The 16380-nt window shown below is 38.5% G+C and overlaps 1 protein-coding gene across 1 annotated transcript; it reads right to left on the bottom strand.

Annotated features, from left to right (window-relative positions):
* Positions 1-75: 75 nt before the first annotated feature.
* LOC132543997 (caspase recruitment domain-containing protein 14-like) lies at positions 76-12410 on the bottom strand. The gene is made up of 8 exons (XM_060207555.1): positions 12212-12410; positions 8554-8682; positions 7187-7353; positions 6887-7001; positions 4420-4575; positions 2218-2255; positions 1208-1372; positions 76-222 (listed from the first exon to the last, which is right to left on the bottom strand). Exons 1-8 carry the CDS (start codon positions 12408-12410, stop codon positions 76-78), a joined length of 1116 nt encoding a protein of 371 aa, XP_060063538.1.
* Positions 12411-16380: the final 3970 nt, after the last annotated feature.

The following is a 16380-nucleotide window of genomic DNA, read 5'->3' as shown; positions in this document are numbered from 1 at the left end:
TATGGGTACATGTCCCATTAGTGTTTGTTGTGTAAATGTGTATACAGATAGGCAAGATTAAAACATGAGTGGATGTCAATTACACATTTTACTTACTATTTTCTTCTCATTTTCCAACTCTTTTATCCTGTCAAAATACTCTTCAACTTTCTTTTTACGATCTATGTAAAATGTTGTGAGTTTCTTTCTCTCCTTCGTTAAGGCCCGCACTCTTGCCTCAAGCTGCAATCAATAATTACATAAAAATTAATTACTTTAACACATGAGGACTTTATTTATACATCTTCTCAAACACATCTGTACTGTAATTTCCCAAGACATGTAAATACCTTCTCCAACACATCTGTACTGTAATTTACCAAGACATGTAAATACCTTCTCCAACACATCTGTACTGTAATTTCCCAAGACAGGTAAATACCTTCTCCAACACATCTGTACTGTAATTTCCCAAGACATGTAAATACCTTCTCCAACACACCCATCCTGTAATCTCTCCAGACAGGTATACACCTACCTTAACCCACCTGTTCTGTAATCTCCCCAGACAGGTATACATCTACCTTAACACACCTGTTCTGTAATCTCCCCAGACAGGTATATACCTATCTTAACACACCTGTCTTTCAATCTCTCCAGACAGGTATATACCTACTTTAACACACCTGTACTGTAATCTCTCCAGACAGGTATATACCTACCTTAACACACCTGTCTTTCAATCTCTCCAGACAGGTATACACCTACCTTAACACACCTGTCTTTCAATCTCTCCAGACAGGTATACACCTACCTTAACACACCTGTCTTTCAATCTCTCCAGACAGGTATACACCTACCTTAACACACCTGTCTTTCAATCTCTCCAGACAGGTATACACCTACCTTAACACACCTGTCCTGTTATCTCTCCAGACAGGTATACACCTACCTTAACACACCTGTCTTTCAATCTCTCCAGACAGGTATACACCTACCTTAACACACCTGTCTTTCAATCTCTCCAGACAGGTATACACCTACCTTAACACACCTGTCTTTCAATCTCTCCAGACAGGTATACACCTACCTTAACACACCTGTCCTGTTATCTCTCCAGACAGGTATACACCTACCTTAACACACCTGTCTTTCAATCTCTCCAGACAGGTATATACCTACCTCAACACACCTGTCTTGCAATCTCTCTAGACAGGTATACAAATACCTCAACACATTTGTCCTGGTAGTCAGAAAGCTGTACTTCTAATTTGTCCATTCGCTCCATAATATCTTCACAATTCTGTTGGGCTTCATCACGCTCCTCTTTCAGGATTTGTTTTTCCACCTCCTGGCGTTCTTGGAGAACATCACAACCCAATGCCGCTGGTACCTACACCAAACCACACAGAACAGATGAGCTCAGAACCACAACAAAGAGGTCAAACTGTTATAGCAAGTTTTAGTAGTGGCACAGTGGACGTCATCAGTCTGTCGCCTGTCCAGTGTCGACTTTTAATTATAAACAACTTCTTCTCAATAACCAAGATTCCTAAATGCATGATATTTGACTGCAATGTTCCCAGGATGAAGCCTGACATAAAATTGTGAAAAGAAAAGACCTTGACCCATATTCAAGGTCATAGAGGTCATATTTGTTGAAACTTTTAAACAACGTCTTATTAACTGAAATGCTTCGAGACATGAAATTTGGCTGATAAGTTGCTAGGATGAAGCCTGACAAAAAAATGAAAAGAAATTACCTTGACCCATAATGAAGATTACTGGGGTAAAACAAGAGGCCCAGGAGCCTTAATAGTCACCTGAGTCACAATACTTCTTGTAGAAATAGAAATAATTTTTTAACAATATTTATTACATGTATTAATGACTTCTTGAATTGAAGGTCATAGAAGCATGATATTCAGCTGAGCAGTTGCTAGGATAAAGCTCAACAAAAAATGCAAAAAGAAATTATCTTGACCTTTAAAAAAGGTCACAGGGGTCAAATTTCTCATTAACTTAAAGGCCTTGATGCTTGCTATTTTGCTGATAGGTTCCTTGGATGATGTTCAGCAAAGTTTTGACCTTGACCCTTATTCAAGGTGACAAGAATCAAAGTTGTTAAAACAGTGAGCTAGCACAGTGTTAAGTTTCTCTGAGAAATGGTCAATATGGATTTACCTTACTGATAAGTAGGAAAGGACATGCATAGGTTGCTATGTAAAAAATACTTACCTTAGCCGGCATTGGTTGCAAGCATGTGTCTGTTTCATCTGTAACACAGATAAAATGTTACATCATTATAACAAAAATTTAGAAGGTTTGTCTCTCACTCTCTCTCATTTGCTTATGATAGTATCACCTAATGCAAATAGTCATGAATACTGTCAAAAGAAAGAGACATCTTTGTTCAGTACACCTGACAACTGTGTCAATGTTCCCCATCTTAAACTAAACCAGCAAACACTGTTCTGTTAACATCCTTAGTATACTTTGATAGGGATAACTCAAGTAATATTTCTGTAGAATATAATCAATCTGTGCACAGTCAGGAGAGTGTGGTAATATCTCTGTAGGACATACTTCTCCTGTGTCTAGTTACGATGGCAGGATACTATCAGTTATCACTCTATAGGACATACTTCTCCTGTGTCTAGTTAGGATGGCAGGATACTATCAGTTATCACTCTATAGGACATACTTCTCCTGTGTCTAGTTAGGATGGCAGGATACTATCAGTTATCACTCTATAGGACATACTTCTCCTGTGTCTAGTTAGGATGGCAGGATACTATCAGTTATCACTCTATAGGACATACTTCTCCTGTGTCTAGTTAGGATGGCAGGATACTATCAGTTATCACTCTATAGGACATACTTCTCCTGTGTCTAGTTAGGATGGCAGGATACTATCACTTATCACTCTGTAGGACATACTTCTCCTGTGTCTAGTTAGGATGGCAGGATACTATCAGTTATCACTCTATAGGACATACTTCTCCTGTGTCTAGTTAGGATGGCAGGATACTATCAGTTATCACTCTATAGGACATACTTCTCCTGTGTCTAGTTAGGATGGCAGGATACTATCACTTATCACTCTGTAGGACATACTTCTCCTGTGTCTAGTTAGGATGGCAGGATACTATCAGTTATCACTCTATAGGACATACTTCTCCTGTGTCTAGTTAGGATGGCAGGATACTATCAGTTATCACTCTATAGGACATACTTCTCCTGTGTCTAGTTAGGATGGCAGGATACTATCACTTATCACTCTGTAGGACATACTTCTCCTGTGTCTAGTTAGGATGGCAGGATACTATCAGTTATCACTCTATAGGACATACTTCTCCTGTGTCTAGTTAGGATGGCAGGATACTATCAGTTATCACTCTATAGGACATACTTCTCCTGTGTCTAGTTAGGATGGCAGGATACTATCAGTTATCACTCTATAGGACATACTTCTCCTTTGTCTAGTTAGGATGGCAGGATACTATCAGTTATCACTCTATAGGACTCTTCTCCTGTGTCTAGTTAGGATGGCAGGATACTATCACTTATCACTCTGTAGGACATACTTCTCCTGTGTCTAGTTAGGATGGCAGGATACTATCAGTTATCACTCTATAGGATATACATCTCCTGTGTCTAGTTAGGATGGCAGGATACTATCAGTTATCACTCTATAGGACATACTTCTCCTGTGTCTAGTTAGGATGGCAGGATACTATCAGTTATCACTCTATAGGACATACTTCTCCTTTGTCTAGTTAGGATGGCAGGATACTATCAGTTATCACTCTATAGGACATACTTCTCCTGTGTCTAGTTAGGATGGCAGGATACTATCACTTATCACTCTGTAGGACATACTTCTCCTGTGTCTAGTTAGGATGGCAGGATACTATCAGTTATCACTCTATAGGATATACATCTCCTGTGTCTAGTTAGGATGGCAGGATACTATCAGTTATCACTCTGTAGGACATACTCATCCTTTGTACAATTAGGACAACAGGAGACTGTTAGTTTTATCTTTGTGAGATGAACCTACCCTGTGAACAATTAGGACAACAGGAGACTTAGTTTTATCTTTGTGAGACAAACATACCCTGAGTACAGTAAGGACAGCAGAAGACTTGTCACTGACAGTAAGACACTGTCAGTAATATTTCTGTAAAACATACCTACCCTGAGTACAGTAAGGACAGTAGAAGACTTGTCACTGACAGTAAGACACTGTCAGTAATATTTCTGTAAGAGATACTTACCCTGAGTACAGTAAGGACAGTAGAAGACTTGTCACTGACAGTAAGACACTGTCAGTAATATTTCTGTAAGAGTTACCTACCCTGAGTACAGTAAAGACAGTAGAAGACTTGTCACTGACAGTAAGACACTGTCAGTAATATTTTTGTAAGAGTTACCTACCCTGAATACATTTAGGACAAAGGGCATCGGTCAGAGCCCCCTTCAGTTCTATAATCTCTCTATCCCGCTGGTCAAGTTTGTACTGACAATTGCTCCACCTCTCTCGAAAGTCCTCTCTCTCCCTTGTGTACTCCAGACTGTTTTTAAGGTATTCCACTACAAAACGGAAAAGGTCCCATTTAAAATGAAACATAGCATGCAGAACTTTCACTAGCATGATACAAGTGTTTGTTTGCATTATATAACACGTATTTAAACTATATGGTGACACACGTTACAACAGGAATACAGAATAGATAATACAATCAGCATCAACAAGACATTTATATGAATATAGGTAATATCTACTGTTATAGGTCAACCAGACAGACAGATATAGGTCATATCACCCAACCAGACAGATATAGGTCATATCACCCAACCAGACAGATATAGGTCATATCACCCAACCAGACAGATATAGGTCATATCAACCATACAGACAGATATCAGTCATATTAACCATACAGACAGATATAGGTCATATCAACCATACAGACAGATATAGGTCATATCAACCATACAAACAGATATAGGTCATATCAACCATACAGACAGATATAGGTCATATCACCCAACCAGATAGGTCATATCAACCATACAGACAGATATCAGTCATATCAACCATACAGACAGATATAGGTCATATCATCCATACAGACAAACAAAGGTCAAACTATCTTCTTTGAAAGATAAAGGTTGCATCTTCTACACTGATGGAAAAAAGGTGACATCATTTATAGTGACTGATAAACATCACATTATCTACATTGACAGATATAGGTCACATCACCTACACTGATGGATAAAGGTCACATCACCTACACTGATGGATAAAGGTCACATCACCTACACTGATGGATAAAGGTCACATCACCTACACTGATGGATAAAGGTCACATTACCTACACTGATGGATAAAGGTCACATCACCTACCCTGATGGATAAAGGTCACATCACCTACACCGATGGATAAAGGTCACATCACCTACACTGATGGATAAAGGTCACATCACCTACACTGATGGATAAAGGTCACATCACCTACACTGATGGATAAAGGTCACATCACCTACACTAATGGATAAAGGTCACATCACCTACACTGATGGATAAAGGTCACATCAGCAACACTTATGGATAAAGGTCACATCACCTACACCGATGGATAAAGGTCACATCACCTACACTGATGGATAAAGGTCACATCAGCAACACTTATGGATAAAGGTCACATCACCTACACCGATGGATAAAGGTCACATCACCTACACTGATGAATAAAGGTCACATCAGCAACACTTATGGATAAAGGTCACATCACCTACACTGATGGATAAAGGTCACATCACCTACACTGATGGATAAAGGTCACATCACCTACACTGATGGATAAAGGGCACATCACCTACACTGATGGATAAAGGTCATATCAGCAACACTTATGGATAAAGGTCACATCACCTACACTGATGGATAAAGGTCACATCACCTACACTGATGGATAAAGATGACATCGTCTATGCTGATTGGTTAAGGTCACATCATCTACTTTGACGGATATATATCACATATTGGTAAAAAGACTTGTGAAATTTCAGAAGAGCATTGAGATATTTCTTTCAATATAAATAAACTTGTAATAAAGAGGTGTGGGATATTTCTTAAATGTAATAAATTTGTAATTAAGAGGTGTGATTATTTTCTCAGATGTCATAAAAAAAGATAATGCTGTTGAATGATTTGAACTTCACTGACGTCAAATGTGCTGCTAGTCAATAATTGGGAGACTTACTAGTCAATTTCCAGGAGTTATGTCACTTTAGTGTGTTTGTAGTTAACTTAAGATGCCATATGGTTAAGTTCTTTGAATACCGAGCATTGTATTTCAACAGATTAAAGTCCAGGTTATTTCCTTGTATGATATTGGGCATGCAGAGTGGTGAAGCATACAAAAGCTTCTGTTTCAACCACATCCTTCCCATACCAATATCAGTAATTTACAAGTAGGTCAACAAAAAGTATGTTTATCATTTTCCTAAAAGAAAAAAAAACTGTTTCCTCATACAGATTGGAGTGAGCTAACAGGAAACTCTGTCCTATAAATAACTCAGTCACTGAATTTCACATGGATAACAAATAACAATATTGTACACTATACACATCACAATGATTTTGACAAATATCCAACAGTTCAAAAGTTCAAGGTATCTTTTATTCTGATTGGTAGAACCTGGACCAATACGATCCTTTCTTGTCATCAGTGTTGCTATGAAAAAACTAGGCTAGTTAGCAGCATTTAAATATGTTTCCATTACAGGATTCAGTTTTATCAGACTTTTCTACTTGGTTAATGTCATGTACCATCACTTATATATGTATAGGTGTGGCGTTCTTGGTTTGTGTTTATTACAGTAATTGACCTACTTGACGCATCTTTCAGCTTGCTATTTTCCTCCACGATACTGCTACAATTCCTCTCCAGTGCCTGAAGTCTGTGGGAAAGGGACTGGTTTTCTATTCTCAGTATCTCAGTTTCGTTCTGAATGGGAAAAAGTTAGTGAATTAAAAGTAACTTTGATTTCTGAAAAAAATGTCTGTTATCGTTTTACATAAAAACAGATACATTGCAATTTTAACTGACAAGAAAAATACAAACACAAACACTTCAGTCAGTTAACTTTATAATGCATGATATGTTATATGGGTTAAAGGAATATTTATTACTTCTAGTTCTTTTTTGTCATTCTGTGCAAATTGAAGACCTGTCTCCAGTTCTTCAAGCTTCTGTTTCATTGCCACATTCCCTTGTGCTTGCTCCTGTAGTGACCTTATGGTTTCTGGTAGGTTGTTCGCCAAGTTCATGTTACAACTAAATCTTGTCACCTTAAAATCTACAAACAGACATAGTAAGCATTTAGTGGCACTCTCAACAACTACCCTTTCTGATTGATACTACCATTATCAGTATTCAACTTCAGGGGACCAGGACGAGGAATATCAAAGAGGTAGTGTGTGACATAAGAACACCAACATGAAATGACACATAATCTCTTTTTATTTGTGTCTATCTTGTAATGGGCAGGCCATCTCCTGTACAAATTTCCACCTCTCTGTCAGAGTACAAATTGTTTACCTAACTGGGTTATCTGGTAGTGATGCCTATCAATACCCACCTAATGGGGTTATCTGGTAGTAATGTCTATCAATACCCACCTAATGGGGTTATCTGGTAGTGATGTCTATCATTACCTACCTAATGGGGTTATCTGGTAGTGATGCCTATCAATACCCACCTAATGGGGTTATCTGGTAGTGATACCTATCATTACCCACCTAATGGGGTTATCTGGTAGTGATGTCTATCATTACCCACCTAATGGGGTTATCTGGTAGTGATGTCTATCATTACCTACCTAATGGGGTTATCTGGTAGTGATGCCTATCATTACCTACCTAATTGGGTTATCTGGTAGTGATACCTATCATTACCCACCTAACAGGGTTATCTGGTAGTGATGCCTATCATTACCCACCTAATGGGGTTATCTGGTAGCAATGCCTATCATTACCCACCTAATGGGGTTATCTGGTAGTGATGCCTATCAGTACCCACATAATGGGGTTATCTAGTAGTGATGCCTATCATTACCCACCTAACTTGGGTTATTTGGGGGTTGTGCCCATCAGAACCCACCTTACTGGGGTTATCTGGGGGTTGTGCCTATCAGTACCCACCTAATGAGGTTCTCTGGGGGTTGTGCCTATCATTACCCACCTAACTGGGGTTATCTAGGGGTTGTGCCTATACCCACCTAACTGGGGTTATCTGGGGGTTGTGCCTATCATTACCCACCTAACTGGGGTTATCTGGGGGTTGTGCCTATACCCACCTAACTGGGGTTATCTGGGGGTTGTGCCTATCATTACCCACCTAACTGGGGTTATCTAGGGGTTGTGCCTATACCCATCTAACTGGGGTTATTTGGGGATTGTGCCTATCATTACCCACCTAACTGGGGTTATCTAGGGGTTGTGCATATCATTACCCACCTAATGGGGGTTCTCTGGGAGTGGTGACTATCTTTACCTACCTAATGGGGGTTCTCTGGGAGTTTCCCCTGTGATAACCTGGTATGTGTCTGGGTTATGATATTCCATCACATTAAGGAAATGCTGGCAACCACTGTTCCCCCTTGTTTGAAGAATATCAAGCATGAAACCTGAAACAGACATCAAATCATCTTTAAGACTTTATCTCAGTTATTTATCTTAGAAAAATAGAGCAAAGAGATAGACACAAGAAAATGAATGGGAAGCACTGATGGTTGAAACCTGAAACCATACTGTGCATGTCAAAGGTCAGAGATTGTTCTTATTTGAATGTTTCGAAAATATATTTTATCACACACTACAGTAGGATTTTGTCTATGAAGTAATGTGTTTGACTGGCAATTTAACTAGGTTTAAATTCAGAAACAAGTTTTTCTTTAAGAGGACTTTAACTGTTACGTAGACCATGAGTTGGATCTTTACCATAATGTCACTATTATACTGTGTGGGCTAGAATGATATAACTGAATTACTTAGCAAAGCGGAAACTCACCAAAATATCTCAACACAACAAAGAGTGTGCATTTTAATCACTTTGATACGTATGAGGGATAACAAAGTATTTACTTATAGGGCTTTCAGTGCCATAGATTTACAATACTGTAGTGTCTCCAGGTCGTTTTCCACCTGGTGTGAAATACCTTTGGCTGTCACCAAGAACAAAGATTTCAAATAGATGTATATGTGTATAGATATTAATCACCATAACCTCACAAAAATATTTTAAAATCTATTGTTTTAGATCCAGTACACACTACACAACAACAAGCAGCAATGCAGGCCAAACTTCTTATTCTAGTTCGAGGGACTTATTTAGAAGTACCACAATTTATAAGGAAATAGAAAAAATATCATATATTTAGATATTGATATGAAGTACCATTGGCTAACATAATTTACAACTTACTTATTTAATGGGATTTTATGTCGAACACATGTAGGGACAGATCAAAATAGCTGTGGGAGAGAGTCACTGACAGGAAACAGCTACAGATATGATAAGTGAGAGGATGTAAAAATAAGAACTGAACGAGTATCGTATCGTCAGCTTAACCTTCTTATCTCAGGAAATGACCTTCCGTTGTGAATGGAAACAATATACATTTAGTATAAATGAATCTGTTTATTTTCATAAGGTCACAAAAGGTTAGCACTGACCTGTTTAAGATCTACTTTATAATGAAAACATATTCAACTGATTTTTTCCCCTGGTGTAAGCAGGAAGTCATGGCTTTATTCTCCCTCGACTCTTTCAACTCTGTCTTTGCAAATCTTAATTTTGCTTCACATTTTGCTCTTGTAAATTAGTTTTAAAATTGAATGCAAATGTTCTGAGCGTGTTGGATTTTTTCTAGATTTGTACAAAGTTTCTATATAAAAATCAGTGTATCTGTGTAGTTAATAAACATCACATGTCATAGTTGAACTTAGAGTGGCATTCTATAAGATTGGTATGTGTTTATATCAGTCATGTCTAGAATGGACTTCGGTGACATCGATTACGATGAACTGTACACCTTCAGTGCCACAATGTGACACTGATACACTTCAGTGACGCCTAACACACTTCCATGACATCAATTACTGTGAACTGCACACCTTCAGTACCACAAAGTGACACTGATACACTTCAGTGACGCCTAACACACTTCCATGACATCAATTACTGTGTACGGCACACCTTTCTGTACCATAAGTTAACACTGACACACTTTGGAGACACCTATCACAATATGTAATTCTGACTGTTGTACCATAGATTATGGTGTACTTCACACATTCTGTACCACAATGTGACACTGACACACTTTGGAGACACCTATCACAATGTGTAATATGTACTTCTCACATTTTGTACCACAATGTGACACTGACAGACTTCAGTGACACCTATCACAATGTGTAATTCTGACTGTGGTGTCTTTGATTACCATGTACTTCACACATTCTGTACCACAATGTGACACTGACACACTTCAGTGACACCTATCACAATGTGTAATTCTGACTTCAGTGACATTGATAACAGTGTACTCCATACCGACTGTACAACAATGTAATACTGACACATTTCAGTGACATGTGAAGTTATACTGGACACCCCTGTACCTGAGTGTAAAACATGTACTGACACACTGCAAGGATATCTATTACAGTACACTGCACACCTTCTGTACTAGTTGTGCAACACTTAGGGCCATCTATTAGAGTACAATGCACACATGTACCATTGTGTACAACTGACTATTAGGGACAAGTATTACAGTACACTGTACACATAGTGGGTGATACTGACACAATTAGGGACATCTATTACATTACACTGTACACATAGTGGGTGATACTGACACAATAAGAGACATCTATTACAGTACACTGTACACATAGTGGGTGATACTGACACAATCAGAGACATCTATTATAGTACACTGTACACATAGTGGGTGATACTGACACAATTAGGGACATCTATTACATTACACTGTACACATAGTGGGTGATACTGACACAATTAGAGACATCTATTACATTACACTGTACACATAGTGGGTGATACTGACACATAGTGAGACATCTGTTAGGTACACTGTACACATAGTGGGTGATGCTGACACAATTAGGGACATCTGTTACAATACACTGCACACATAGTGGGTGATACTGACACAATTAGGGACATCTGTTAGGTACACTGTACACATAGTGGGTGATACTGACACAATAAGGGGCATCTGTTACAGTACACTACACATAGTTAGTGATACTGACACAGTTAGGGACATCAATTACAGTACACTGTACACATCGTGGGTGATACTGACACAATTAGGGACATCAATTACAGTACACTGTTCACAAAGTGGGTAATACTGACACAATTAGGGACATCTATTACATTACACTGTACACATAGTGGGTGATACTGACACAATAAGAGACATCTATTATAGTACACTGTACACATAGTGGGTGATACTGACACAATCAGAGACATCTATTATAGTACACTGTACACATAGTGGGTGATACTGACACAATTAGGGACATCTATTACATTACACTGTACACATAGTGGGTGATACTGACACAATTAGAGACATCTATTACATTACACTGTACACATAGTGGGTGATACTGACACATAGTGAGACATCTGTTAGGTACACTGTTCACATAGTGGGTGATGCTGACACAATTAGGGACATCTGTTACAATACACTGCACACATAGTGGGTGATACTGACACAATTAGAGACATCTGTTAGGTACACTGTACACATAGTGGGTGATACTGACACAATAAGGGGCATCTGTTACAGTACACTGTACACATAGTGGGTGATACTGACACAATTAGGGACATCTGTTACAGTACACTGTACACATAGTTAGTGATACTGACACAATTAGGGACATCAATTACAGTACACTGTACACATCGTGGGTGATACTGACACAATTAGGGACATCAATTACAGTACACTGTACACATCGTGGGTGATACTGACACAATTAGGGACATCAATTACAGTACACTGTACACATAGTGGGTGATACTGACACAATTAGAGACATCTATTATAGTACCTGTATGTAGCATATACCTAACGATGTAAAAAAAAAAAAAAAAACACCTACTCGCCCTTGTCCGTCTCGTGTGGTACTTGTTCATTATCAACTCCGTATCATCACCAGTCAGAACGCGCAGCTCTCTCAACTGGTCAAAATATTCCCGTGGGTCTATTCCATTGACTATAGTAGAACGGTTTGGCTCTATATACATGTCGTAGATGTCCGCCGGCGATGGGGGACTCGGGGAGATACTGGGGTCCGTCATGGTGTGTGTTGTATGATCAGCGGGACTGAAACCAACAGGATATAGTAGTAGTGTGATGTCGAAGTAGATAACTTGTTGATGATGTAAGTGGGTCGAACATCGAATTAAATAGTTCCGTAAAGGTGTTTTACAAGTTACTGTTATCATACATATGTAGGTTTTCCCGGTATTTTGCTAACCAGTAAACCTGTAAACTATGCACTCTATGATTTAACCTAGGTAAGTTGGTCTCGTTCAGTAAGTCTATATTTTATACTTCATACCATTACAACCTCATTACAGAATTAAATATTACACATTAATCGACAGTACTAATAAACTGGTACTATTAAAATATACAGATTTCTGACGTGTTGATACGACTGCGGATTTAAATCAAATATAATCAGTCATTGGATCAACAACACAATTTTTTATAAATCAGTGAACTGTTTGCTGACGAAATCATTATGAAAAGGGCGTGATCAGTTAGGTTTGATAATGCGTATTAAAGAGATGGTTACTGGCAAAATGGGGTTGTAATGACAGCAATCTAATCAAAATAAGACTTGTTTTGTAGTGTGTCGTAGAGGTGTGAACTTACAAGTCTAATCTTACTTACAATTATAATTAACAAATATAATCGTGATACGCTTCTGCGGGCGAAATTATCACGCGCTCCGTCTACGGTCATTTTCCGGACCAGTTCTTACAACGTTCAAGATACTCAAAAATTGGTACAGTTATCAAACCAGTACTCTCCTAATGCATTTTGCTACGGTAGTTCTCCATTTAAATACCTTTTTTCTGTTACAATGAAAACAGCAAGGCCAAATATAATAAAGATTTTCTGGACCGGAGCTCTGAAAAACCTCTAGTAGTGTCATTTGTTACGGAGAAATTCTCCATTTACACTTTCTGTTACCATGTAAACATGTATTCATTCAAGAAAACACTGAAATGCGCGTGATGCAAACAAAATTTATTCATATTGCCACTTCAAACTTAACCACGGGGTCAAACGAAACATGAATTGAACCAAGAAACTGTTTGGCTCACAAGGGTCCGAGTAATCACTATTTGGTTCGGGGGATAACTCGCTCAAGTTATGGGGTTAACCTATCAGAAGTGTGTCTCAATCCGTAGTGCTGTTATCAATCACAAGAGTATGAATCAGGTAATATGACAAAAGAAACAACATTTGATATGAATTGATTTCCATTGGTAATGGTTATAGTCCTAGTTATTAATGGACGCAGGCATTAATTTCCGTTCTATCCATATTTAGTATATAGTTGTCTATGCATTTCCAATGACTTAAAACTCTAATTGTTGTAATAATCATATCAGTTCTGTTTCACTATCTGAATGATCTGTCTGCCCTACGGAGGACCCCGCACTTTGTAAATCGATGACCCCCCTTCCGGTTTTCCATTTGACCCTTCCTCACGTTTCATTTCCTTTTCCGTTTCATATTTTACGTCATTTCTAGTGTATACTTAAAATGTGTTGGTAATTTTTCAGAATGTGAATATTCTTAAATACTGCTACTACTTTCTGTGAGTAGAAGCAAGTCCAAAGTGACAAGAAGGGTCTTTTATCCTCTTCATTTACTTCCGGTCTTTTTCCTTGTCTTATCACCTATCGCCTACGATGGCCCTCCACAAGCCAACTGATCGCTTCCATTCTGTTGCTGCTGTTCCAGGATTCCGAGAATAAATAAATAATTTTCTCGTTGCTTTCTTTCCTGTAGTTCAGAAATTACTTTGTACGTGTAGGCCTTCCGTGTTGCTTCTGTTTCTTGTACATGTGGTAAGCTGTCCGTTAAGCTTTCCTCGACATTTTTTTTATCTTGGGAATCATCGCATTTCGAATCAAGCAAATGCTCTGGATTGCTGATACAGTTTTCAACTCCTTCATTATTTCTTTACATCGTTCTCCTGTTTCCTGTCTACAATGATGCTCTTCTCAACTACTACCCTGGGTGGGCCACCAAACATCATCGGTGTTCGATAAAAATCTGTATTTCCGATATTCTATTTAAAGAAATCTAGTACAGAATATTCTTTACGTCTTTTACAGTTTATTAACTTAGTTTCCATGTCTTCAAACACACCTTTACACATAGTACATTGACATTTTTCATCATTCCCTGTATCTTTGAGCAGGGTTGCGATACCGACTGTGCCCTAGTTATTGCTCCGCAATAGCGTTCCCGGTTGTTGTTTTAATCACTTTTGTTTTCGACATGAAGTCAGATATCTCTTCACAATACGTAATGTATCCGGTCTGCTTACAATAGCTCGTGGACATCGTTTGCATTTGAATATATGTTTTCCCTTAAAACAGCAAATACCGTCAAGTCACTGTTCCGTGACTACGGTGCTCCGAGATAAATAGGGACTGCGGTTGTCGAGTAGCGAAGGTGTCTGGCTTTATCACTAGTCCTCTACCTCTGGGTCGCGGATGTCCGGGAATTTCGGCTTTCCTTCACCATCCATACCTGACACATTAAAACCTGACACTGTCCGTTGAAAGAATCAACAACAAACCGAGGTACGACCCATGCCGTGACGTCACACTCATACTGAGACAAATGTATTGTGAGTGATCAGCTAAAGATAGTCGTGTAAAGCTCGGTTCGTTTTTTATGCATCATACGGGAGTTTATTTCTTGATCAGCTGGTAATTTGCTGGCAGTTGGTATCGTGGCTTATAAAGAGACATCTTAATTAGTCTTTCTTATAGTACATGTATATATTTATCATTGGTATACGGAGACACTCCAGCTTTGGTAGCTCCATGGTCTTTCGCCTGTTTTCATAAGTTAGACCTTTGAGAGATGGTGCCCTTTTTTTGTGACGCTTTATGGTACATATTTTATGATGGTCTTATCCTTCTGTTTCCATGGGGAACAAACTGTGGTCGCATATTCAAGCCGAGGTTGCACTAATGTTTTGTTTAGAGACCTAAATAAACCCTCACCCATCTAAGTGAAAATCCTAAACATAACTCCCATTATCTTGTTTGTCTTTGAAGCCGCAGAATTCACTTGACCCGACAACATTAGATTGCCATCAATTATAACACAAAGATCTGTTTCCCTTTTTTTACTTTTTAAAATTTTCACCTTTGATGTTGTAGGAGGAGCGTTCAATCTTGTTTCAAATTTCCAAGTGTTCATACTTGGAGAGGTTCAAATTCAGTTACCAGTTCTCGGTCCAGTTAATGATATTAACGTTGCAATTCTTGTTTGCAGGAATGGGAGGTCTCGAGTAGTTATAAGTGTCATTTGCAGAGAGTTTTAGTGAGCAGGTTTCTGTTCCTGGTATTCATCTAGATAGGGAAAAGTACCAGCCGTATGATGCTTCTTTATTGGACATCACATATTACCGTTTGTAATAACTTTCCGTTCCATACCTGTTAAGAAATTTTAAATCCAGAAGAGTGGCAACAGAGCGGCCGAACTGAGACTATATTCATGTTAAACAATTTTGTCTGTGATTATTCGTTAATCTTGCATGGTACATATGATAAACTGATAGGCCGATCATTCCCCTGATTTTTCCCTGGGCCCCTTTCGAAGATAGGACAAACATTTGCCTTTTTTTTCAAGATTGGAGATGATGGCAAGAATGTCTTTAATTTTGATGGCTGTTTTAACTAGTAACTGTGAATGTTGCTATGTTGTTCTGTGTTATTAGGCTCTTGTGGATGTTTCACAATATTTGTTCATTATTTCATTATTCAGGAAACTTCACCTAGTTCAGTACAGTCCGTATCGATATCGTTTCAGAGTCTCACTTCGTATTCCTTGCTTGGAATGGATGGTAGTTTTCAAGTTGATATAGGCTATTATCTTATGTATAGAGGGAGGACTTGTACAAAATCTCCTCTATCTATATACCAACTGGTTTATGAATTTTAAAAAAAATACCAACATGTCAACATAATCATAATCCAACTTCCTCCACTCGAGCGTTAAAGGGAT

Source organism: Ylistrum balloti, unplaced genomic scaffold (genome assembly GCF_031769215.1).
Source record: "Ylistrum balloti isolate Yb309-2 unplaced genomic scaffold, AGI_CSIRO_Ybal_v1 Utg369772, whole genome shotgun sequence".
NCBI classification, from domain to species: domain Eukaryota; kingdom Metazoa; phylum Mollusca; class Bivalvia; order Pectinida; family Pectinidae; genus Ylistrum; species Ylistrum balloti.
This window is presented reverse-complemented; position numbering and strand designations above follow the sequence as displayed.

Coding starts and splice junctions, on each gene's coding strand:
- LOC132543997 (XM_060207555.1), bottom strand. CDS start 12,410: ATGACGGACCCCAGTATCTCCCCGAGTCCCCCATCGCCGGCGGACATC. Junction 7,002..7,186: donor ATGACAAAAAAGAACTAGAA/GTAATAAATATT, acceptor TTTCCCATTCAG/AACGAAACTGAGATACTGAG. Junction 223..1,207: donor ACCAGGACAAATGTGTTGAG/GTATTTGTATAC, acceptor TATTGATTGCAG/CTTGAGGCAAGAGTGCGGGC.